The following is a 25,104-nucleotide window of genomic DNA, read 5'->3' on the forward strand; positions in this document are numbered from 1 at the left end:
ATGCACCTTTTCTTAAGAAAAAAAATTGATTTTCAGCTGTGCATGGGCTGCGCCTTTAGTTCATGTATAATGCAGATGAGGGGAGAATCTAGCTAGAGGCAAAATCAAGAGTTTAGATTGGCTGTTTATAAGGGCGACATTTCCTTAAAATTCCTTTTTTTTTCATCCTGCACATCACAGAGATTTAAAATCCTCATTGACTCCTGAAAACGCAGCTCTGGGAGGACAAAGGATGATATATTCTTAACGAGCGTGTAAAGTATAGTAGTTCTAAAGACAATAAATGCAAGGTCGCATTAGGGCAAAACAGTTAATTACCCACTTCATTATTGTCAAGGTTAATACAGTATTTGAGCTCAGAAGCTGTTTTTCATCTCCTCCTGGAAACAAGGCAGGACAGCCTCTCTCGCAGACAGATCCATTATAGCTTATCACCGCAGGACAGGCCGCTGCAGAAGCGCCGTGAAGGATGTCTGCTGTCACCAGGCTCGGGAGCCCGCACCCAGCCTGTGCACAGGGCAGGGCGACTGAAACGGCAGCTGCGGCTCGCAGAGACTGCGCCCCATTGATTTAACAGCCGAGCGGAAAATTCCCCGGCACTCCTTCATCTGCGGGAATATTGATCCCTCCTAAATCGCACAGAAAACGTCCTTTAATAAACATGGAGTATCGACCATCATGGAGCCCGCCTTTCCCCGGGGAGCCCTGTGGGAGCTGTGCCCGTGGAGGGCTCCGTGTCGCTTTTCCATGCGTGACAAGGTGTTGTACAGGTTCCCTTTACATGGTCTCAGCAGACAGAACAAAGGCCTGGGAAATCTTAGCCCTTCAGGCTTGGCAAAGATTGCGTTGTTTTTATCTGTATTGCCTGCCAGCTGAAAATTCCTTACGTTTAAAAATGCAAAGACCAGTAAGTGGTTAAAAAAAATTTCAGAAAACAATCTCTGTCAGTATATCTAGAATATAGAGAGACAGAATCCCCTACTCCTCCTCACATTTTTTTCAGTTTATAAAGCCTTTAAAATTAGAAAAACTAGTCTAGTTCCTATGACACTAATTACCATTATATCTCTTTCCATGAAAGCCCTTTTCTGTTATATTTTCTTTTAATGTGTTTGATTTGCTTTTTAAGTTAGAGCTCAAATTTCCCATCATTTGTGATTCCTGCCATTGCATGTATATCCCATGAGGTTTTCCCTCTGTTCACTGATACAGTGCCCAGAGTCCACAATCCAAACCAAGACCCCACATCATCAGTCCAGCTTTTCCACTGAAGTCATTCCTTGGGACCTGGGTACTCCTTGAGGGCCTGGCACTAACATTAGACTTTCAGGTTTGGGAATTTGGGCCATGGTTATGGCAGCTCTCAATATCAGGCTTCTTTTTGCAAATCCTCTGCTTCCCAGGAAAGCTGTGAGCCCCCAGCACACACTTTCTCTCTAGTAAATCACTTCGGGACAAATTAACATGCTACAATATGTTTTATTCTTTATAACATCTTACTTGGTTTATTTTTTTAATTTTTATGCTCTGCTCATTCTTACAGAGTAATTATTTTTATTACTCCTTTACACCAGTACCTTCTTTGGGATATTAATTTGTTTTTTCAGCCTAGTAAATGGTTCTGCCCACCAGGGAGTTATAGAATTGTGTATAAATATCTTAAGTTCTATTAGATAGCAAAACACTTGACAATAAAGAGTATTTCACAGGGTCTTGGTGAAACACTTCCTAAATTTTCTTCTCCATGGACACTACAGTTCTTTTGATAAGAATAGTGCTAGATACTTCCTTGGAAAAGATCAAGCTGGTGTAGACTGTCTGTTTTAGCCTGGAGGCATCTCACCAAATCTGTCCTTCCATATGAAGGAAATTCAAAATTTAAAAACAAGCCAAAGGGAATAGAAATGTTGTTGTTGTTGTTGTTGTTAGCAATAAGTATCATAATTTATAATACTAGTTATTCATAGTAACAAAGCACTGACAATTCAGTAGAAAGTGTGCCTCTGGAATAGGTAAATTTTATCCTCTCTCTCTGCTGGCCATTTTCATTTTCTCATGGAAAATAATCTGAAGCAAATAGGAATTGCAGCCATCACACTTGCAAGTCACTGTTTGCCAGTGATCATCCTTAAAATGCTGGGATAAAAGAAAGGGGTTTAGTTCTTAATCCCCTTAACTTCATCAGTCAGGATGAGACAGCACTGAGGTCTCAGAGCTATCCAAGACAGCTTCATCAGGCTGGGGATTTGGTGGCAAATGCTTTTTTTTTTTGAAAACCAGAATTTCCTATAAGATCATTTTACTATTAGTACTATTTTTAAATCCTCATAATCGAAAAGGTTACTCCCACGCATGCACCTGTCTGCAGAAAATCCCCAAACTGCAGGGATTTGTCACCAGTGAATTCCCTAACGTATAAACACTCAGCTGCATTCTTCTAAATCTGCCTTCTGAAGGTGTCTGAAAATCCTGCTTCCAGACAGTATGTGCCTGGAGGAGCAAGGGGACAATTCCTGTTCCCTGTAATGGAAGAGGCCACTCTGCTGCTGGGGCTCCCTGGGGCTCGAGGCTCTTCTGTGCAGACCCATCACAGCTGCTCCAGGAAACCTCTCCTTTGTGAAGGCCAGTCCCATGGAGAGTGTTAAATTGACATTTTCCTCCTCAGCAGGCGTTTGCTCAGGGGAGCAGGGTGGCAGTTGGGTATTTCAATCTTGTTTTCAATTATAAGCATTTCATTGTGCAGTGTTGCTGGTTTATTATGTGATAATTAAATATGAATGATCGTGCAGTCATCCTGCCAAAGAGGCTGGAGCAGAATGAAACCAATTCCTCTCATCCTGCTGAATGGCTTTGGAGGTGAAAGGAGTGATCTATTTGCTGTCCCTTATTTTTGCTGTCCTATTGTTTCAGTACCATTGGCTTCAAAATAGCAAACTAGGCAAGTAATTATGGACATAAATCAGAGCAGGGAGCAGCGTGAGGTCAGGACTGCTTTGCTTTTTGCCTGCCTTTTCTCAGCTGCCTTTTGCTGGGAGACAGAGAAGTATATTTCCTGTTAATTTTGTGATCTTACTAGTGACCAAATGCTTTTTTTGACAAAGTTTGAACCCCTCAGTGCTTTCAAGCATGAGTAGAGCAACCTCACTATGCTTGGAACAAAGGAATGAGTACAGAACAAGTGACCAGGCTGGATCTGATATGCTGTGGTTGGTGTCCAGTATTCCACATTCAGCACCTGACATGCCTGCTTGCTTCCTGGTACACCTGTGTGCAGCACAGGCTGCAGCCCAGAGAGGGAAATCTCCTTGGGGTGACCACAGTGACTCTGTTGAAAAGCTCAGTGAGTTAAATAAGATGCAGCCAGAGATATTTAGCCAAAGTAAATCAGCAAAGCAAATGTGTTTTCAGCAGAGCCTGGCTGATTTATGGCCCTGGCCACCAATCTGTACCTCTTATTCTTGTCAGGTGTTTGTAAACGTGAAGTGGTGCTCAATGGCAGTCCCCAGGTGAAAAATGGATGCAGCCACATGTTACAGCCTTCAGGTGGTACTGGCTAAAAAAATAAAATCTTTCTTGAAGGAGAACTGTAACCAAGCACTGCTGGCCTCCCATCCTACCAGGAGCACCAGTATTTTGGACATAAAGGAGTGGGGATGGGTAGAGGGATCTGTGGAAGGCTTTGCAATAGTGGGACACAAACGAGGCCAGCACTTGGCATCCCTGATGTGGGTGTCCCAGAGCCATGGTTGTGCACCGTGTTTGCTGGATGCTGTGTGTTACAAGGAGATGGAGTTAAGTTTTTTCTCTTTCCCAAGTGTCTTTTATGCTAAGTTAACTAAGAGGCAATCCTCAGTGGAATTCTGCTACTCAGGAATATACTGTTTTGTAAAAAAAAAGAAAAAAAAAGGAAATTCAGTGCCTGCTTAACTATATGCTACTTTTAATTCCAGTAGTTTGTTAAAATAACCCATGGAAGTGACCGCTGAATGATTTTCATTTAGCTTATCCATGCTCTGTAAATCAGATTCAGCCCAACAGTATGGCTTGATGTAGACAACTGAATAATAACAAACTGAATAATAACAAATGAAAAATAAGTAGTGGGTTTAAATGTCTCTGTTGTCGGCTGCTGAACACCCACCTCTGAAACTGGGCTTTTTGAGAGTGTCTTGGGGTTGCATGCCAAATCCCAGCTGTGATCTGCACTGAATTTAAGCATTTCTTCATGTCCTACTGTAATTATTTATTGAGGGCTTTCTTTTTTAGCAATGGCATATGTAACTGAAGAACATAAGACATTGCTACGGGTATTCCTGGGTGAATCACAGACTTTTTTCCTTTTTGGTGTTTTTTTTGGTGAAGTACTAAACAAAAATCAGTATTTAATCAAAGCAATTTTTTTTATTCCCAGACTATTGTTCGAGGAAACAAGCCTCGAAAGGATACTTCAATCAATGGCCTGCTGGAGGAGTTTGACAACATCTCCGTGACACGATCCAATTCCCTGCGGAAGGAAAGTCCTCCCACCCACCACCAAGGCAATGCAAACCATGTGCCAAGGCACCAGGAGGAGAATGGCTACATCACCTACTCTCAGTACTCCAGCGAGTCAGACACTACCACAGACTATGTTGTGGAGAAGTACCGAGACAAGGCTCTGTATGGGGATGACTTGGACAGGTACTACAAGGGCAGCTACGCCGCCAAGCAGAACGGGCACATGATGAAGGTGACATCCCGGGACATCTATTACTCCGAAGTGTCACCCCTGCAGTCAGACCTCTCCAGGTTTCTCCCAGATTACCATGCACACCTGGAGACCAAGCCCAAACCGCTGGAATACGGAGGCCTAAAGCTGGAGTATCAGCGGATCCCCAGCGGATCCTCCCTGGACTACAGAGATTCCTTCCCTTACGCCCCGTCCCGAGTGTCGGTGCAGAGCGAGTGCCCCAAGGAGAGGCTGGAGTACGGTGACAGTGACTGGGGACACGGCCTGAGCAAGGATGACTATGATAAGAGGCCCAAGTCATCCTACGTGGACCCTGCGAGCCCTCAGCCAGCCATGAGGCAGAGATCTAGGTCAGGCTCGGGCCTGCAGGAGCCGGCCATGCCCTACGGAGCAAGCGCCTTCAAAGCCCACCAGCAAGGACATTCCTACAGCTCCTACACCTACCCCCGCCTGTCCGAAACTGCAGCAGGCATTCCCAAGGTAACCCCGCCTCCCTGGGGACAGTGCTGCCAGGGCAGGGATCAGCCTCTCCAGAAGGGGAGTGCAAAAAGGAAAAGGTAAAGGCAAGGAGCCACGCTTGGGCACACGATGCTGAACGTGGCTGGTAACATCCTGGGAGTTGTGTGGCTGCTCCTTGGCGGGTGGGGAAGCCCGCCCACTTTACTTGGACATATGAAAATGGATGTCAGGGGCCACTGGGTTTAAGATACTTATTAAAGGCAGGTTTGGAGATGCCCATCTTCTGGGGATTTTATTTGAAATTCCCAATAAGCACAAGTTCTTTGGCAGTTTTTTGTAGCTTCAGGAGTTGGTACGCCTGAGCAGATCTCAGCAGGAGGTGAGACATTGGCCAGGTTTGTGTATCAGATACTTCTGTGTTTGAATTGTTACTGTGCAAGGCTGAAACCTCTGTGCTTCTGTATTTATACTGTATTTATGCCATCTTTATATTACAAGGTTTATTAGCTCTTCAGTGCTCATGAGCGTAGGGGCTTACTCCTTTTTGCTTTGTTTTTAAGTATTGAAATGAAATCAGAGCAGCTGATGTTACCCAAGACATTTCAGATGTAGTTTTAAAAAAGGATTCATGTGCAAGAAAGCATTTCAGCCATATTATCTAGAGCCAGCTCCTCTACACAAATCTGTCCCTGCTCTGCCACATGACGTGTATTACCTACACAAGCTTTCCGACCCTGCTTGTAACAGTTTGCTGTGACCACTTGTTCAGTTCAGAATGCTTTCCTTACACCTCTAATCACATAACCATGATGACCTTCTTAAGCATCTAACATTCTACAAGAGATGTCTTTTCAAAGTATTTTGCACTGAACATCACTGAGTTCCCTTAGCAACAGGCACCAAGCATTTTTCCAAGCCTGAGGTTGCTGTGACTTTCCACAAGCTGAGGTAGGTGACTGCCCGTGGTGAGATCCTTTCTGCTCTCTAATGATATCTGAACAGTGCATTTGGCTGTGTGCTCTGAGAATATGGATGTGTCCTGCGTCCCAGGTCTCTGCAGATCCATGATATCCCTGTGTGGTGCTTCCTTAGGTTTTGGCTGCTTTGCCATTACCACGGTGCAGTGCCCCATGGTAAAGGGAGAGCAATGCATTTTACCTCCCTTTTTGCATTGAAGCACAGAGCTGGGTTTTGGAGCTTGAGGATAAATCATGGGGGGAGTAGAAAAATTACCAGGTCCCTTTAGGCACCTTTCCAAAGCTCGGTGTGGAGGTAGGATCGTGTGTGGTAGTTAACTTATAACCAGTGTGTCATTCAGTTTGGATTCTGGAATCTGGGAGGAAAATCTGGGATGGGTTAGCTGCCATTTCCTTCACTGAAATCAGTTGTTTTGTCAGAGTTTAGAAAGGAGAAAGACAAATCCAGTAATTCAGATACCCTGTAGCACCTGCTTCTGCCAGTTTTATACCAGTCAATAGGGCAGAAGACAGAGGTGTTTATTACTGGATTCCAGCACTTTGAAAAATATCCCATTAAAATGCAGTAACAACTTTTATTTTTTTAAAAAATATGCCTCTATGCAAGATTCGTTGTGAGCCGTTCCTCTCCTCAGAACAAAACACTCCTACAATCTTGGAGTATTGAAACTTGATGATTCACTGTTAAATGCAGCAGTTCAATTCCCAAACCTGTCCACAGCTCCTGGAAGTGAATAGGAGTTTCTTGTCTTGGATGATTGCTGAAGAATCTGCTTTTCAAGGAGGCATAAGTAAAATAATGGTTCATCAAATGGGCTTACTAAATGAGAGTCAGATCTCAAATCAGATATTTTACAAATGAGATTTGGTTTAAAGTATAATTAAAAGGGGTGAAAAAGTAAATGAAAAAGTCTGCAGGCACAAATGTGTGGCTCAACGTGTGTTTAACGGATGCTCATTTTGGCTTGTAAATGTGAAGAGCAGATTTACTTCAGTATTATTTGCAGATAAGAGATGTCAGATAAATCACATGTCTGCCCTGTTTCATCATCAGGGATTTCAGAGTTGTTGCATCAGACTTGCCCTGCCCTGGGCTTGGCCACTGCTGTGCAGTGGAACCATGGAGGTGTAGGAAGCCAGAGGCTCAGATTTGGCTCCCTCTGACCAACCCCCGTGTCACCCACCTGCTCTCCTGTCCTGCACACTAACTCCAGGACTTGCCAGGACTTGCATGAAGGTGCAGAGTTTGCTGTGTTACCCTCACCACACAGAGTTGGTGTCACACCTCAATATTATCTCACAATATCGAATTCATCATGCCAGGTTGGCTTATTTTTGGCCACTCTGTACTGCGTGGGGTTTTTTTACCTCTTCATCACGGGCAGCCCTCTTAACTTCTGGCACCAAGCCCTATTATTTCAAAGCTCCTTTCCCTGTCATTTTCCAGAAGGAGCTCTCTGTGACCCTCTCCTGTCCCTCTTTCAAGGGCCCATGGTGTTTGCTCCCCTTTTGCTACCTCGTACTGCTGTGAGGGAGCAGAGGTGTCTCTCACCATCGTTCTCTGTGTCCCTCTGTACCACGGAGACATTTCCAGCCTGGCAAAGGCAGGGCCAACCCTTTACTGTCAGAAGCTCCCTGCTTTTTTCCCCTATCTTCCCATTCATGTGCCAGCAGTTCTACATGAGTGCTGCCTGCCACCTCTATGTGTGGAACAGGGGATTTCCACCAGCAAAGCACCAGAGTAACCTTTGCCTTTGCGATCTCGGTGTGATTTACAGACCATCCCTTCTACACCTTTCACCTGGCAAATGGAAGCCTGATCAAATGGAACTCCTCTGCATGTCACAGAGGGGTGAGTCCATCCCACATCCATCAGGGATGTGGCTCTGGGCACAGGGCTGTGGCTGCATCTGTGCCGCAGTCCCACTGCAGAGCGCGCAGGGACACCCGCTCGGCTGCAAGGCTGCCCGGGCAGCCTCCTTGTGAGGAGGGGACCCCTCAGGAACAAGCAGGTGTTCCCTGTGCTTGCAGCACATAACAGGCACCACTGCCAGCAGAGAGAGGGAGCTGAAATGAGTTTAGGCACAGCATTACATCCATGTTTTCATGGCGAAAAGACCCGAGTGCAGATGCGGGAGATGCCACTGTGCCGTGATGGATGTCGTGTCACAGCTTCAGCTGCTCCTTTGAGCTGGTCTTGAATGAGTGCAGGACTGTTTTCTTCTTTCCTTTGTAGTAGTTACAGAATTTCTGTTCAGTAGGTGACTGCAATCAGTAGCAGAAATAGAATTATTAGTGGAATAAAGTGCGTTCGATTTTGCTGTGATGTGGAGCACTGCGTCAGGACACATGCTCAGAGGAGAGCTTCAGCTGATTTACTCATAATAGCTCCTGACTTTTTGTAACATTTCTTGGGATTCAGGAAGTGGATTTACGTTGTACAGCAAATGCTAACCTTTTTCATTACAAAATTTCACTGCAGAATATTCTTTTGCCTGTGTGTTAAGCCTAGGGCACACTCAGAAATACCAGACATGGGTGAAGCCTCAAATAAATCATTGGCATGGATTTATCCGGCTTGAATTTCTAGACCAGGTTTTCCCCATCTCAGTGGTTATAAAGGAAACGGTTTATTTACAGCCAAAGCAATAAATTATTTGTCCCTACATACACAGATATATAGGACAGGGTTAGATTGAGTTCCTCTCCCTCCACCAAACCATCTGAGCACTTTTCCTCCTTAATTAGTTTGGCAGGTGTAATGTCCTTCATGAAATTCATGATGTCTCTGACTCCCTTCTATTTGATGGCTGTCCCTGCCTGATGGAGAAAGGGAAATGATGGCTGTAATCATGTGGATTTTTGCCTAAGCAATCAATCCCAGCATCCTGGGAGGCAGCTGTACAGCCTCCATGGAAGCAGACTGCAGCTTTTCCCAGGGAAACCTCCGAGCAGCCCCTCTGGAGAGGCATTCCCTCTTCCCTGCTAAAGCTCTGGTGGAATGAATGGATGGGCACGCAGGAGGTGGGAAAGTGCTGACATAAAATTGCACTGGAGGCTTTTCTGCCTGCACTGAGGCGACTCCAGCTCCAAACTCCTCCTCTCCGTGCAGGGCCCGCGGTGATAAATTGATGCTGCGGCAGATTTCTCTTTTTTTTTCTTTTTTTTTTTTTTGCAGTCTTAGCATAAAATGGTCAAATGATGTTCCACCGCAGAATTCAATTTCACAGTTCAGTTGGGTCCTTGATTACACTGCCAAATTCAGATTAATGTGCATTTAACTAACATGGATCAGGGACTCCTGGCCGGCAGCCAGCAGTAATAGTAGAAACCGTGAGCTGTGTAGAGTTTGCTGCTCTGTCCATCCCTGTGCACTGCCACTGAAATTGATTGATTAAATGAACTCATTGCCATAATTATTTGTAATTGTGCTACATGATGAGCCTGTGTCAAACCGCCCCCCTGCCCTGAGATGCTCCACACATCATCAGGAGTCACATATTGTAAATGTGAAGATGTTTTTTTCCAGAGGAAAAAAAAAAATTTGGGGTGGGATTTTTTGTTCTACATTTTTGGGGGGATAGAGGCGAGCAAACCATTATGTTTGTAAATATGAAGTATTTGTTAGCCTTCAATATAAGAAGCTTAGAGGAGCTTGGAAAATACAAAAAAATAGAAAGGAACTTACAAATGAACAAGGCTTCCCATTGGGATCATTTCCTTTGCGATTTTCTCTGATTTCAGATGGAAAGTAACAGTTTTGTGACATTGCAGTTAAGTAGTGCGTCGCTGTGGAAAATTATTTAAGAAATGGTGAATTGAATTAGGCTCCTCATCGAACTCACATAAGCAGTCACTCAAACAACATCTGGTAGCATGGCAAGGCAGGAGATGACAGGGATTTTAGGGTACCACCACCTGCACCAGAAGTGGTTGGATTATCCCTGAATTGCTGGAGAAAAACATAAGAAAAGACTAAGAGCTGAGAATCAAAATCCAGGTACTGGTAAGACACAAATTGGAATTTGCCAGAGGGCAAATTTTGGCTGGATGTGAGAAGGATGGATTCTTTGAGGAAATGGCCCAGAGAGCCTGCAGGGCACTGCAGATACAGAGCAAATCCACCTTTTTCAGCATAGGTCCCTTCCAAGGCAGGGCATTTTGTGATTCAGCAAAGACTGTTGAAGGTACAGACAGGTACCTGCAGGGATGAATGGACCTGAGATGCACAGAAGACGTCCTGGGCCTGCCCGGTCTCGTGTGCCGAGGGCACTGAAAATCCCTGCCCGGGCTGGGGCAGCAGTGCCACTCTGAGCAGAGCGGGTACAATGAGGGAGCGTGTTGTGCCAGCTCTGCTGGAAACGGATGGAGTGGAGGGGCGGGGAGAAAGGTGCTGCTCCCTCAGCCTCACTCTCCACATTTGTGTTGCAGGTGGATTATGACCGAGCACAGCTGGTCGTCAGCCCACCGCTCTCTGGGTCGGACACCTACCCCCGGGGCCCAGTCAAGCTACCTCAGAGTCAGAGCAAAGTCAGCTACTCCAGCAGCAGCTACCAGTACCCTCTGGTGTACCACAAAGCACCCCACTACCACCAGCCGCCTCTCCAGCCCGGCTCTCCCTACATTTCCACCGCCTCCTACCCCAGCTCCCCGAGTATCACGTCAAGTGCTTATCCTCCCCCCAGCTGGGGCTCCTCCTCGGACCAGCAGCCCTCCAGGGTGTCCCACGAACAGTTCCGAGCTGCCCTGCAGCTCGTGGTGAGCCCCGGAGACCCCCGGGAGTACCTGGACAACTTCATCAAGATCGGGGAGGGCTCCACGGGCATCGTGTGCATCGCCACCGAGAAGCACACGGGGAAGCAGGTGGCTGTGAAGAAGATGGACCTCAGGAAACAGCAGAGAAGGGAGCTGCTCTTCAACGAGGTACGTGGGTTTGGGTGGTGCCTCGTGGTTTTTAGGCAGTAGGTTCAAGAGTAGACGTGGGCCAAATGCCACCATCAAGGGCCAAATTAATATCTTTCTAAAAGAGATGATGAGTCCCACACACATCTGTGCTTGTATAAATCCTGTATAGCCATTTCAGTTTCGAGTGAGCTACTGAGCCTCCTGGCTTGAAACCCGTAATGCTGTCACAGGGAACTGCTAAGAAATGGATCAGCTGCTCCATGCAGTGTGTCAGGTGCTCAGACATAGCCCAGCTGCCTTTTGCTGTCTGTCTCCTGACACAGTTTATTCTTCCAAGAGGGAGGATCCACCCCAGACTAACCAGACTATTCCAGAGTGTGTGTGCTGTATTTCTGGCATGTACATGCTTTTTGTTTCCTCCCTCCTTCCTCTCCTAACCATCAACACTCCCTTTGCTTTCTTTATGGTTACTAAGCTAAGAGCTGGCAGTCCCTTTTTTATGGAACTGTGTGAATTCCCACATCTCCTTTACTGAGTGGTTGAAGCCAGTTCAAAGCCCACAGCTGCTTATGAGAGACTGTTTTCCCCATGTACATGATTTTAAATTTCAGAACACTGGTTTCCATTTGCCATTTTTTCTCCCAGTTTATTTGTGGCTTGAGAGCACCTTCTGCAACTTGAAGAGTTTCTCCTCTTTTTAACTTCTTACTCCCTTAAAGCATTTGGTGGGGTGTGTTCACTGCTCCCTTTTTGAGATCACTTGTAAATATCCTGAGCAATACCAACAACACTACAGGATCCCAAGGAAATCTCCTGTGAGAATGAACCTTTTAATTACACCTTTTGTTTCCTATGCATTATAAGTGTGTCATCTCTCAACACATGACAGATTGATTCCTTTAAAACCTTTAAAAACTTCACGTTTTTTAATTACAATATTAAACAACAAACTTCAGCCAGTACTTCTTTACCCAGTGCAAGACTTTCCTGGTTATTTGAGCTTGGCTTTGCCTCTGCTGGAGGCTGTGGTGGCTCTAACTGAGCATCTCTTGAGCAGTAACATCTTGAAGCAAGTCCTACATGCTGTGCAGGACCAAGCTGCTTCCCTGACACGCTCCAGTCACTCGTGTCCTCTGAAAATCCCTTGTCAGCAGTGATGAAATCCCTGTGTCTGTGATGAAGCCTCGCCTGGCTGTTCTGTCCCCTGGCTGCCATTCTGACAGCCCTCAGTACCCTGTGGTGATGGACACTGTCTTGGCTGGGCTGCCCTTGCTGTGGTGCCAGTTTTGTGCAGTCCCTTCTGTGTGTGGGGTTTGAGTCATCCCCTGTATCAGCAGCAGTGAGAGACTGCAGAGACTGATGTCTCCAGACATTTTGGGGTACATTTTTGTGGGGGCAGGACCAGGTCTGGCCTTGCCCTGGCAAGGCAGTGCCCTGCTCCACATGCCCCTAGGGCCAGTATCCCAGCCTGGCATGGTACCAGTCCCTGGCACGTTGGGGACAATGCTCCACACCTTCCCCTGGAGCCCCAGGCCAGCCCAGAGTGGCCAAATGGCTGCAAGTCCCACCTGGGGGAAGAGCCCAGGAAGGCCAAGGGGTATTTAAGCCAAACCAGAGACAAGCATGTCTTTACCCGACTTTTTCTTGGACTTTCTGAGCTGTGCTGGAACCCAGGGGTTGGTGGCTGTATGTGTCCCTTTCTGTATATTTTCTGTCTTTCTAATTCCCTCAAAATTTTCAAATTAAAATTGAACTTAAAATTGAATTAAAAGCTGAGAATTTGCCAAGTTAATTGGCTTTGGTAAAAGGTTTTGTGCAACACTGAATCCATGTAAAACATTTCTCAAAGTTCTCTGATTTTTCTTAAGTTGCCAGTAAAGTTTTTTGTTGTTTGACCTCTTGAGAATTTCTTGTTGGTATTTCTCCTGTGTGTCTAACTCAGAGTACACAGAAACCAGTAAGCCTTTTAAAAGTCTCTTTGAGTGAGTTTTCTCGGGCCTTACTCCAGCATTCTGTTGAAAATCTGTGCAAAGTACCATTTACTACATGATAAAAATGACTTTGATGTGTTGAGCAATTGATCAGGTAAAAAAAAATAAAAATTGTTGTACCAAAAGCAATTGGCAATGAAAAAACAATTAAATAAACAGGTCTGTTCCTGCAGGCTGTAATAAAACAATTATCTACTGTTTATTAACTAGAGATTCTTTTTTCCTCCTGATGCATTCATGCATTTATGATGACTGATATTTTAATGTAAATATATTGATTTTGTTTATGCACTGGCATAAGGATTAGGGAAGCTGTGATTCATCACAGAACCTTCCCTCAGCACCAGTGAAAAAGAAGGTCAAAACAAGTGTCAGATAATTTTGCAGCATTGCCAGCTCATCCCTTTGTGCCTCTGCAGGTTGTGATCATGAGGGATTACCACCACGAGAACGTGGTGGACATGTACAACAGTTACCTGGTCGGGGACGAGCTGTGGGTGGTGATGGAGTTCCTGGAGGGCGGCGCTCTGACAGACATCGTCACTCACACCAGGTGGGCTGGGGTGTGTGCAGAATCCAGAGAGGAAAACAGAAAACTGCATAAAACACGCATGGGGAATATACATCCATGTATTTTATATCTACAGATAGTTAAAGCCACACATAGCACGCTGGCTTTAGCGTCACCAGTGAACCAGAATTGCAGATGAACTCCTGTGAGCACCAGAGTTTGCTAAATCAAAGGGAAAAAAATACCTGAGAGGGCCTGCTGGTAGATGGGGATTTGCTAGCACTTTAGCAGGGAGTTTAGCAGCAACACAAATTTTATTCATTACTTCCTAAAATGGCGAAAAAAAAGTTATTTTCTGTGTCTCTTGATCTGTATTGTTGGGTTTGCTGTAATAACCACATCTATTCTAATTTCTCCTCACAAAGGTTATCTGCAAACCAAGCCTAAAACATAAGGGGAAAGGTATTTTTATATCAGAATATTTGTGCTTATGGTGGAGCACATTCCCATATTTCAGTTAATGTCAGGCCTTTAAAGTAGGAAATTAGCCAGCACAAGAGCTGCAGTGTGTATGGAGTTGCTCTGCCTCTTCTGAGGGCAGACATTAGATTTTATAGCCCTCTTTACATCTGCTCTTTGTTCATCTGCTTCTGATAAACTGGATAAAATGAGATAGGGAAGAGGGATTCTTTATTTAATTTCTTCCTCTTGAACGAAAGAAAATTAAAATTTCCACACCAAACCAGTGGGAGAGTATTTAGGGGAGCAAGGACAAAAGCAAGGAATTACAAATTAGAAAATTTGTGTTCTCTCCTAGTTTAATGATGCTCTTAGATCCTACCTAGAGTTATAAATAGGTGTTTTATTTTTTAGTGTTACCTTAGCTTATGTGCTGAAATAAATCACAATATTGCAAGTATTTGCCAAGCCATTAAAAGCTCTATCTTAGATGTTTCTGACAGAAGTTTAACAGCAAACAGATGTTCCCAGGACACCACTTCTTAAGAGCTGTCATCTATTTTGGGTGCACAGCCCATCCCAGGCATTGCACTGTAGCTGAGAGAATGACCCCAGAGTGGGGCTTTTCAGCTGTGCTCAGAAATGAGGACCCTTGTTGTTTATTTTTCTGCTGAAATACCCAGCATATTTTTATAGAAGGCATAAAAGTGTTCTCAGAGAGCTACAACCCAGGGCCTGATGTTTTGCCTACACAATTAAGGGTGTTTTTTCTCATATTTATTCCACACCTGTTTCCATCCAAGTGATGCCTGCTTGGCAAGCAGTGAGCTTACTGTAAATAAGGCATTGCTGTGATTTCCCAGAGGGAAACAGACTACAGCACATGGCACACTGAGCTTTTGTAGTGCTGCAGGGAGGCTAACCCAGCTCTCACTGCAGGGCTGATCCCCACACCTCATCCCCCTTTTTTGTCTGCAGTAGCACCAGAGATTCGCCCCCCAGAGCCACTGCCTGACAGATCTCCTGTACAGCGGTGTGAGTGGGATCTGGTGCCTCTCCCCTTTCCCCGTGTTCCCCAGCACTGAGCTGTTTTCCCCCTTGCTGTTGCAGGATGAACGAGGAGCAGATCGCCACGGTGTGTCTGTCCGTGCTCAGAGCCCTGTCCTACCTGCACAACCAGGGCGTCATCCACCGCGACATCAAGAGCGACTCCATCCTGCTCACCAGCGACGGCAGGGTGAGCCCCCAGGGCTGCACAGAGTGCCACTGCCTGGGAAATCATCTGTTCCAGGCGTGGGGAGGAATGGGGTGTGACCCACAAACAACTTGTTAGAGGGTGTGAATAACTTGTGAGAGAGCTGAGTCCAAAAAACACAAGCCTGGCCTCACTGGTTCATTGGCTTCATCTGTGCTTCAGGCAGAGTCCTTGGGGAGGGATTGGAGCCTCAGAGGCAGTGGCAGAGGGAACTAGGGAGTAAGGATGATGATCAGGTGATGGAAGACCTCCTTTTGGGCTGCACCACTCCTACCCTGATGCCTTTCAAAAAACACCTCCTTTTTACCACACTTAGTTATCATTTACTTAGCAGTTTCTGTACGTGTGCTCTGTTTCCCCAAGCTAGTTGGGAGGCCCAACATCAATTTATGCAAATAGGAAATAATCTGCATTACTGCTGAAATCCTCCCCAGATGGTAAGAGTAGCTTTCACACTTCCAAGATGCTTGATAAAACTTGTCCCACAGTTCCATTTACATTACTTGCTCTGTCTTTGTGTTGTTAATGAGCAGGGGGAGAAGGGGACAGAAGGCTGTACGAATTACTCAGTAAACAAAATGTAGTTTGCACACAAAAAAATTGAGGCTGCTCCACTGGCCTTACACACCTGTCTAAGGCAAGACCTGGAGGGTTGGACTGAGCCCAAGAGCTTTGGTTTGGAACCAGATCCAGACCTTCCCTTCCCAAAGCTCTCGGCTTCCCAGGCCTGGTCTGACTCCGTGGACAAAGTCTAACCCACTTCGCCAAGGCAGAGGGATTTTCTTCCTGCAGCAGTCCCAGGCTGCTCCTGTTAATCCTGTCAAGGAAGGAAAATCCCACGTGTGTAGGAGTTTTCCAGTTGTGATTTCAGTTCATGTTGCTGAAATAACATCTGATCTGTGCTTGGGGTCTGCATGCAGTGCCTCATTATACTCATTACTCCAGTCCTTATTATCTGCATTGCAGATTTCTTCATGGCTGTGTTGTGCAATTATCTTTTTTTAGAAAATCGTCGTCTTTTATGTACTCGAATGAGCAATAGATATGCAAAACCTCTTGTGCTCCTACAAAAGAAGATTGGGCTCTGCTTCCAAAATATGCATTATTCCTTCCATTCTTCATCGTGTAAACTGAAAAACACATTTAGCATGGAGAACTTGGCTATTATTGGCTTTGTTTTAGAAATACCAACAATCATTTCATAATTCTGTTAAAAATAATACCCATAACTTTTATAAAAGTAATGTCTGTGCTGAATCCAAAGGAAAACAAGTGAGTACTGACAGTAAGTCTACACGATGCAGGGATTTATGCAGCTTCCCAGTCCAGTTGTCCTGGGGCTCTTTGGGCTCACTTTGTATCCCCAGACATGGAGTACTTGATGGGATACACAGCCTGTGGCCCTTGGGCATGGGTCACCATTGAGCTATGCAGTGATGGAGGTCAGGAAAATGTCCAGGAAAATCCCTTTGAGAGCTTCCAGGCCTCCAAATAAATACTTGGAGGGTTAAAAAAAAAGATTTTAGCCTTAAGGAACAAGGTGTTTCTAGAAGGGGGTAATGCCACCAAGCCTCAGACCAGCTTGTTGTGGTTGGAGGTTGGAGGAGTTTTCACCTTGGCATTGTGCAGCGACAGGGAGGGGGAGGTGATAATTTTCCATAATTTTTGTTGTTAAAAAAAAACTGTCATAAAAGTGTGAGCCAGGCACATGATGCAGCAAGAGCTGCTCTCCGGAGTGCTTGTGTATCCCATTATTTCTATTTCAGGTCACTGTCACAGCTACTCAAGGACAGTACTAATTCCCGAGTTCCCAAGCAGAGGGAACAGGTTAACTGGCAAGGAGTCTTGTACCCTTCCATGTCTTCTCCAGCTTAGCTCTCCTGCTGCATGAAGATGGCAGCTTCTTCAGTGATAGTGCACAGTGTGAGGTCCTGGGCTTGACAAGCCATTGGAAGGGGTTTTATTTTCTGTGGGCGGTGAAAAGTAATGGGGTGAATGTCGCTTGTTTCCCACATTTTCTGGCAAACTCAAGAGATTGTACAACTGTTATGAACCACAGGAGGGGTGTGTGTCACTTGAAATATGAGTATTACTGGGTATCACATTCATAACTACAAACACAGGGGTGCTGTTTGGAATATTTTGTTTTCCTTCTATTTTTAAGTGCTGTAAGCCATTTATCACCTCCACATCCTTTGCTGGTGGAGAGGCAATGGGCTGTGACAGATGATATCAGGAATGAGCACCACTGCCACTCTCCTACATCTCCCCTTCACTTTAATGAGCTGAGTGTTCCCATCTCCAGACACTCCTCCAGAGCTGGGTTGTGTCTTGTACCAGGAAAATGCTGCAGCTCCATCCCTGTCCCTGCAGCTGCAGGTGTGACTTGGAGGAGTTTGTCCTGTTACTCAAGAGGGGCTTTTACTTCTTCTTTTCACAGATAAAACTGTCTGACTTCGGGTTCTGTGCCCAAGTGTCAAAGGAGGTCCCCAGGAGGAAGTCCCTGGTGGGGACACCGTATTGGATGGCACCGGAGGTGATATCCCGCCTGCCCTATGGCACTGAGGTGAGCACAGTGGGCACTCCACAGGGGCTGTCCCAGATCCCTGTGGCACTGAGGTGAGTATCCCAACCCCCTGTGGCGCTGAGGTGAGCACAGCAGGCACTGCCAGAGGGAGTACCCCAGGAGGCGTTATCCTATCTCCCTACAGCACCCAAGTGAGTGCAGCAGGTACTGCTAGAGGGGATATCCCAACCCCACGGAGCTCTGTCAGAGCTGTGCAGTTCAGAAGCATTTGCACGGCTATGCTAAATAGCAGCAATTATGTTTGCCCTAGAGTGCTGCATTGTGCCTGGTTTGAAAGTATTTCCTAGGATGAAGTTATTAAATAACAACTCCATGTAGCACTTTTAGCAGTGTAATGCTTTTACGTATTTTGGCTTGGGGTGCTGTAGTGAAGGGAACTGGCCTCATTTGCACATTGTGAAAGGCCCTTTGCTGCTCTTTAATATCAAGCTGTGGGCTGGAGCTGCAGTCACAGGTGTGCACACCTGTGTGTGCCAAACCAGCAGCCACCTCACACGTCCCTCCTGCACAGCCCAGTCCTATCAGTATTTGCACAGGGCCACTCTGCTTTCATCTAGCTAAAGCCTGCCGTTCCCTTCCTCTGGAGGAGTGCCAGTGGAATCACAGGTCCTGCAGGGTCCCAAACCTGGGGCCAGCTGGGTGGGTTGCACTGCCACCCTCTGTGGTCGGATTGGTCTCCACACGGGCTCATTCACTGCAGTCATTGCTGTCAGCAGTTGAGAGACAGGGTAGGAAAAGCACCTCCGTGGGAGCTGTTTCAAGCACTGCCAGATGTTCTGAGAAAGGCAACGCTCACATTTTTACTGGAACGCTTCAGAGGAGCCCAGCAAGGTGGGGGGACCCGGCAGCTCTGCAGTGCCATACCCCATCCATTAGGCAGCTGTGAGTCACGGCACTCCTGCCCCGGCAGCCTGGGAAGAGCAATCCCCTGTGCCGCGCTCAGCCGTGACAGTGACTCACAGCTCCCCAGCGGGGACACGGCTGCCTCTGCAGGACAGAGCTGCTGCCGGAGAGTGCTGAGAGAACAGCTGCAGAGCTCCACCCTGCCAGGGACACGGCTGTGCTTACACACAGGTCCACATATACATACCTATATAGAGTACAGATATCTAGAAATACAGATACACACGGGGAAGGGGAGATGAGCTGAGCAGGAGCTGCTCCATCCTCACACTGCTCTGGCACAGCACAGCAAGAGCACCCTGCAGGCACTGCTCTCCACCCAGGATCTGTGCTGTTGTAGAAGACATTCCAGAGATAATAGCATCAACTATTAATAGCCCATTAATAGCTTAGGGGGATTATAAAGTGGCTGAACTTAAGGCCGCATTAAGTTTCCCCACCAGAAGGGAAAGGGAAAAAAAAAAAGGATTTAAGCTAAAGGATAGTATTGGCAAAAGAGCAAAAGCAGAATGAACTGGCCCTGGCTGTATTTGGGCTGGCAAATGACAGGAATTACAGTCATCAGAGGATTGGGATTCTGGAGCAGCTCTGCAGCAGACCAGGACTAAGAAAAAAATTATGGTTTTTTTTTTAAGCTGGAGGTGAATCACTTTCCAAAGGTCTTACATAATGTGCTACCTATGCTGGCTGTAAACGTGCCTGTGTGTAGTGAGTGCTTGCATTTACCTTATGGTCTTGAACGGAGTTCCTGTAGTCTTTAAGCTTCAGGAGAATAGAGTGATTTCACAGCAGCTGAAGTGTACCCTGCTCTCCTTGGGGTCGGCGTTCAGTGGGTGCAAATCAGTGCAGCTGGAATGCAGGGCAGCAGGACACAGCCTCTCCAAGGCATGGAGCTTCCAGTGGGCAGCACCTAAAACACCCAGGTTTGTAAGCCCCTGCTAATCTGTTTTGTCAAGGCACTCACTGCTGAGAAGAAAAGCCATGGTTGGCTGGTTAAAAAAGAAAGATGGATGGTGCTGGCTCTCCAGACTGCTGGCTTAGGCTGGCAGCAGGCAGCAGCGTGAGCCAGCTCGGGGGTTTGCACGATCCCCAGTGCTGAGCCTGTTGCCCCCTGCAGTGCCAGCAGTGCTGTGAGCCCTGTGTGTGTTGCAGGTGGACATCTGGTCCCTGGGCATCATGGTGATCGAGATGATCGATGGGGAGCCCCCGTACTTCAACGAGCCGCCGCTGCAGGCCATGCGCCGCATCCGGGACAACCTCCCGCCCCGCGTGAAGGACATGCACAAGGTCAGCCTCCCCCGGGGTCCGGGCTCTGCACAGCCCCGTGTTCAGTAACGCTGCTGGCACACCCCAACTTACTAAGGGGGACCTTGAGCTCTGGGTCCTATGCAGGACTCGGGGAGGGTGGAAGTGAGACCAAAGCCATCAGTCACAGCCTTGTCTGTGCCTGACCTGGCACTGCTTTTGCAGCCAGTGATTGCAAAGGGAGCTGGGCACAGTCTCATGCTCCCTGTGCTTCCCACCCTGCCCCAGGACCAGAGCAGCTCAGCTCGTCAGCCCTGCTGTGGGTGGGTTGGTCCATCTGTGTGAGGTGGGCACCTCCCAGTTTGGGTGTGTTTCCATCAGACCTGAGCCCTCAGCCTGCCTTAATGCTGTTGATACCCAAATACTTCAGACATGAGTGGCACGGCAAAGACCCACAGCCCTTCAGCTCAGCACAGCTGTTGCAGTAGGCAAGATCAGGGTGTCCCTTGTCTTCCCAAGAAAACAGCATGCACCGAGTCAGCACAGCTGGAAATGGGTGGTTTTGCCCACCCCTAATGCCTGTGTGGTGTTCCAGGTCTCCTCGGTCCTCCGGGGCTTCCTGGACTCGATGCTGGTGCGGGAGCCCTCGCAGAGAGCCACGGCACAGGAACTGCTGAGACACCCCTTTCTCAAACTGGCTGGGCCCCCCTCCTGCATCGTGCCCCTCATGAGGCAGCACAGGCATCGCTGAAGCTTTTTGGGAAGAGGTCAGTGCAGAGCCTGGCTCGCGGCGCGTGGGATCCGCAGGCAGGGAGGAGGAGAACCTTGTGAAGGAAAGCAGCCCTGTGGAAATACCACGGTGTATAGAGAACCCCAAAGCCAGGCAGTGCTCCCTCTGCTCCCACTGTGCCAGGGCCAGGGAGCAATCCCAGCCGTGCTCAGCGCTCCCAGCACTGTTGTCTGCTGGGCCGTCTGGGCAGAAGGCACCGAATGCCAACGTTGGAAAGGTAATTTAGCAGAGGAGAGCACAGCCAGAGCGAAACATCTGAACTTTACTGCAGGCTATGGCACTTCTGTTTCAGAAGAACACTTTTCTGACAAAGCAAAGCACTTTTTATCTCGGTCAGAGCAGCGCAATGTATTTTGCAACAAGTTTGTAATTTTCTGTACAGTACGTTTTGATAACTTGCAGTACTTTGTCATGTAACTGTTGTGTTAGTTGAAGTTATAAGTGTAACTTAGCAAGAATTTGAGAAGATGAAGTTTGCTACTTTTTTTAACCCTTTTGAAAACAGGAGAAAAAAAAAAAAAAAGAAACCACAGCCACCTTTAGGAAGTTGTAAGGTTTTGCAGATTTCCCATGGGGTGAGGAGGGGGCTCATCCCTCCCTCACGGCAGCTGGAAGAGCCAAGGATATGGCAGGAGCACCTGGCTTGGGGCATTCGGTGACAGTGGCAGCCTCAGCTCTGGGTGTCCCTTTCCCCCCTCCCAGCCTTGGCCCAAGGGGCCTCCCAGACTGGGCTGATCCCTCTTTTTTTATGCCACCACAAGGCCAGTTCTGCCACCACAGAAGCCTCCACGATTTCTGTCACACTGGCAGTGGAGAGGGAGGGCAGGAGCTCCTCCTCCCAGCCCAGAGGGATCCCCAGAGCTCAGGCAGAGCCGTGGGATGGGATGAGAGGGGATGGGATGGGAGGAGAAGTCGTGCTGCTGTCTAGACCTTTTTGAATGTTGATGCAACAGTTGACTACTGCAGTACAATTTTGTGTTATTTGTTGGATGACTTTGCATGTTAACTGTAGGCCTAAATAGATTTGCCTTTAAAATTTTTAGAAGTGCTTCATAATTAATTTTATTTATTAACAGTTAGTTGTTTTTAATTATGTATAATATAAAAGCCATGTTTTTCAAGTTTGTTTTTTTTTTCTTACTGACCTCATTTTATGGTATCTTTAAGAACCACAAAGCCAACTTTGTGAAAACACAGTTTCTTTCTTATTATGAAATTTCATAGTTAATAAATTGTTATTTATTATAGTAAATTATAACCAAACATCTAAACCTGGCAGGAGCTGTTGTTTAAAGATCTTCCTCTGGGAGAAAAGAGTTGCCAATAGTAAAGAAGCTCCTTTAGCTCTGCCCTTAAAGAATATTTGGAGGGAGAGAAGCAATTAAAAAAAGAAAAAAGGAGATAAGGATGATCTGGAACATGGAACAGATGTTCTTACATCAGTGTCTTATCCCCACTGCTCTCTCCCCCTACCCCTGTTTGCACATTTGAAGAAGACACTGAAGAAAACGCGTTTGGCTCCCGCCGCCCCCCAGCGCCCACAGCCTCGCAGGGCTCTCTTTTGTAGTCTCGACAACTCAGGAAACCAGGCTGCACCAGTCCAGGCAATGGCACAACTTAATACTCGCCACAAAATGACCTTTTTTAACCATCTTTGAATAAAAAAAAGGGGTTGGTGGGAGGTTTTTCTTCAATATTCAGCACATTTTAGGCTGTACAAGTGAAGAATTTTCTGCAACTTTCTTATTATTAGATACTTTAAACAGTGTTCATCAAGTTTACTGAGAGTTTTGTCGATTTCAAAGGGGTTTTTTTGTGAACACCAGCTATTGGTGAGACAAATGCACATGCAAGTTAAATAAATTAATTAATAAACACTTTAAGTTTCAGTGTGTTTTTTTTCCCCATGCCTTTTTTCTACTTTATACATGACTCGGTCCCACTGTATGAGACCAGATATCAAAGGAGAAAGTGTTTTTACACACCTGTATATAAAAGATGCACATGTGTATGATATACATACATATACATAAATATATATAAATAGTGATTTATAGAGCTGCCCCAACTGATTTCTAGGTGCATTTCCTTCCTTTCTCTATCCCCTAAATAATCCTTTTTTGCCTTGCACATCCCTAATTTTTAGTTCACATCTGTTACCTCTTCCACCGACTGATATCAATTCCTTCCAGTTTTCCCAGCAGCACCAGTCAGCTGATGGAATCTACAATGTTATTTGCTATCTTCAAGTCTTACAAATGAGGATTTATATTACTTTTCATTTCTGACATCGGTAAATACTTTGTAATACATTGAAAAAATGTAATACCATCACCTAAAAAAAAAAAAAAAAAAATCGAGGCATGTGAAGAGCATCTATTCACTCAGAAGCTGAGGCCATATTCCAATGAAATTACTCCCACCTCTCACTAAGGAATGATGGCTTTTTCTCAGCTCCCAGTTATAAAACTACTCCCAAATATTCCTAATTATAGAAGCAGAGGCCAGGACATTTACTGGCTGTGTCAGCCCCTTCCTCAGCAATACATCAATAACTTATAATTAAAGTTCTAATCAAAAGTACTCTGTAAGTCATTAGCAGCTGCTTTAGTAAGTGCTTAATTATTACAGGTCCTCACAGAGCTCAGTAGGGTGATAAGGTGTATTTATCCACCTTCTACTGCTGTGTTCATAAACATCTATAAAGCAAAGCTTTCAATTTGCAGCTCACCCATAAAAAAACATCAATAAATGAAAGCTAAATACAAAATTAAATCATAACAAAGTGCTGCCATCCTCAAGATGCTGCTGCAGTTTGACAGGCAGGAGGAAAGCTGGACACAATCTCTCTCATAAATAGGCTTGAAAAGCTTAAAGCAATGGAAAATTCAGATCAATTTTAGTAAATGTGAGCAAAAGGATGGAGAGAATTAAAATATTTAAAAGGTTTTCACCCAAAACGTAAATAATTTTTTTTTTCAACCAAGATACATCAGTCTGGGACACAAACTGTCACTGAGATGAAATTATGGTTTCTTTTTCCTTTCTTTCCCAGAAAGCAAAAACGTTTCAGTCCAACAAAAAAAAATTTTCTGTCAGTTCAGAAAAATCAAGAAATTAATTATTGCATTCCTGGAACTCTGGTCCTAATAGCTTACAGACACACTCAGGTGATGCCAAGTGCTTCCTAAGGGAAACCCGCAGATACCTGACATGGAAAGCAGCAGAAGTCCTTCAAGCAGGCACAGGAGCAGTATCAGCTTTTTTGGGGGGATTTGTCCCCATCCAATGGCCATTGCCACCACCTCAGTGCTCTGGGGTCAGGCAGGGACAGTCCCTGTGAGTGCCCTGACAGGGTCAGTGCAGGATGGATTAAAAACAGTTCACAGAGGCCACCATGAATCAGCCTTTTTTCCTTCTTGAACCCACAGATGTCTGGGAGCATCTCCCTGTTGCAGCAGGCAGGTCTTGCTCAGGTGGTGCAAGGGCCCAAAACCCAGCAGCAGCTTTACCTGGGCAAGGCACAGCCACCTCCCAGAGCAGCCTGGGGCTGCTGTCCCCTGCCACTGCCTCCCCTGCACTGACACTCAGCAGCTCAGCCAAGCCCCAGGCTCTGCTGCTTTCAGCAGCTCCATATGAAGCCCCTTTCCCCTCCTCCAAGGGAGGAAGCCAGCCAGGTGGGAATGACCTCTGAGTGACCGGGATGGCTCCAGTTGGGTGCAACTTCTCCCATCCTTCCCACAGCCCCTGTGCCAGAACAGCCTGAACAGGAGACAAATGGCAGTGGAGAGGCTCCTGTGGCATCTGCAGCTCAGCTGTTGGCTTCCTTTTTGTATTTTATTATTCTTTGGGATGTCACAGTGGCAGATGTGCCAGGCTGATGGGAGCTGGCTGGGAGAGCCTTCCTGGCCCCAGGGCAGACAAGGGGGAGGCAGGACAAAGCTCCTCTCTATTAAGGATGAACCTTTAATCCTTTTACTCACCTTCCTGCTACCTCTGGCTTTTTCTAACTGCCTCTGAAAGAACCTTTTCTTTTCTTTTTTTAATTATCAGCTTATTGTAGGCTGTAGCACTTGATCAGTCTAAAACTCACCCAGGACCCTTTCACTGGAGTTCTGAAGGAAAAGGGCAAAGCCACAATCATCATTAGTGCCATAATTTTGCCTTTTGCATCCAAATGAGAAAACAGAAAGCTGAGCATAGCATAGAAATGAGACCGGGAATAAGGCAGGGCTACAGGAAGACTTATGCTGCATCCAGCTTAATTAAAAAACCCATATATTTCACAGGAGA

At 46.3% G+C, this 25,104-nt stretch overlaps 1 protein-coding gene across 2 annotated transcripts in view; it reads left to right on the forward strand.

Annotated features, from left to right (window-relative positions):
• Window positions 1-22,688, forward strand: part of PAK5 (p21 (RAC1) activated kinase 5) — a 159,196-nt gene extending 136,508 nt beyond the window's left edge. For both annotated transcript variants that reach the window (XM_088162800.1, XM_088162801.1), the window contains 7 exons: window positions 4,412-5,209; window positions 10,597-11,088; window positions 13,481-13,614; window positions 15,142-15,268; window positions 17,727-17,852; window positions 19,929-20,063; window positions 20,617-22,688. In XM_088162800.1, coding sequence (XP_088018926.1) covers window positions 4,412-5,209; window positions 10,597-11,088; window positions 13,481-13,614; window positions 15,142-15,268; window positions 17,727-17,852; window positions 19,929-20,063; window positions 20,617-20,772 — 1,968 coding nt within the window. In that variant the 3' untranslated portion in view covers window positions 20,773-22,688. The remainder of the gene's footprint in view (window positions 1-4,411; window positions 5,210-10,596; window positions 11,089-13,480; window positions 13,615-15,141; window positions 15,269-17,726; window positions 17,853-19,928; window positions 20,064-20,616) is intronic.
• The last annotated feature ends 2,416 nt before the right edge of the window (window positions 22,689-25,104 follow it).

This window comes from Sturnus vulgaris, chromosome 3 (genome assembly GCF_052056855.1).
Source record: "Sturnus vulgaris isolate bStuVul1 chromosome 3, bStuVul1.hap1, whole genome shotgun sequence".
Classification (NCBI taxonomy): domain Eukaryota; kingdom Metazoa; phylum Chordata; class Aves; order Passeriformes; family Sturnidae; genus Sturnus; species Sturnus vulgaris.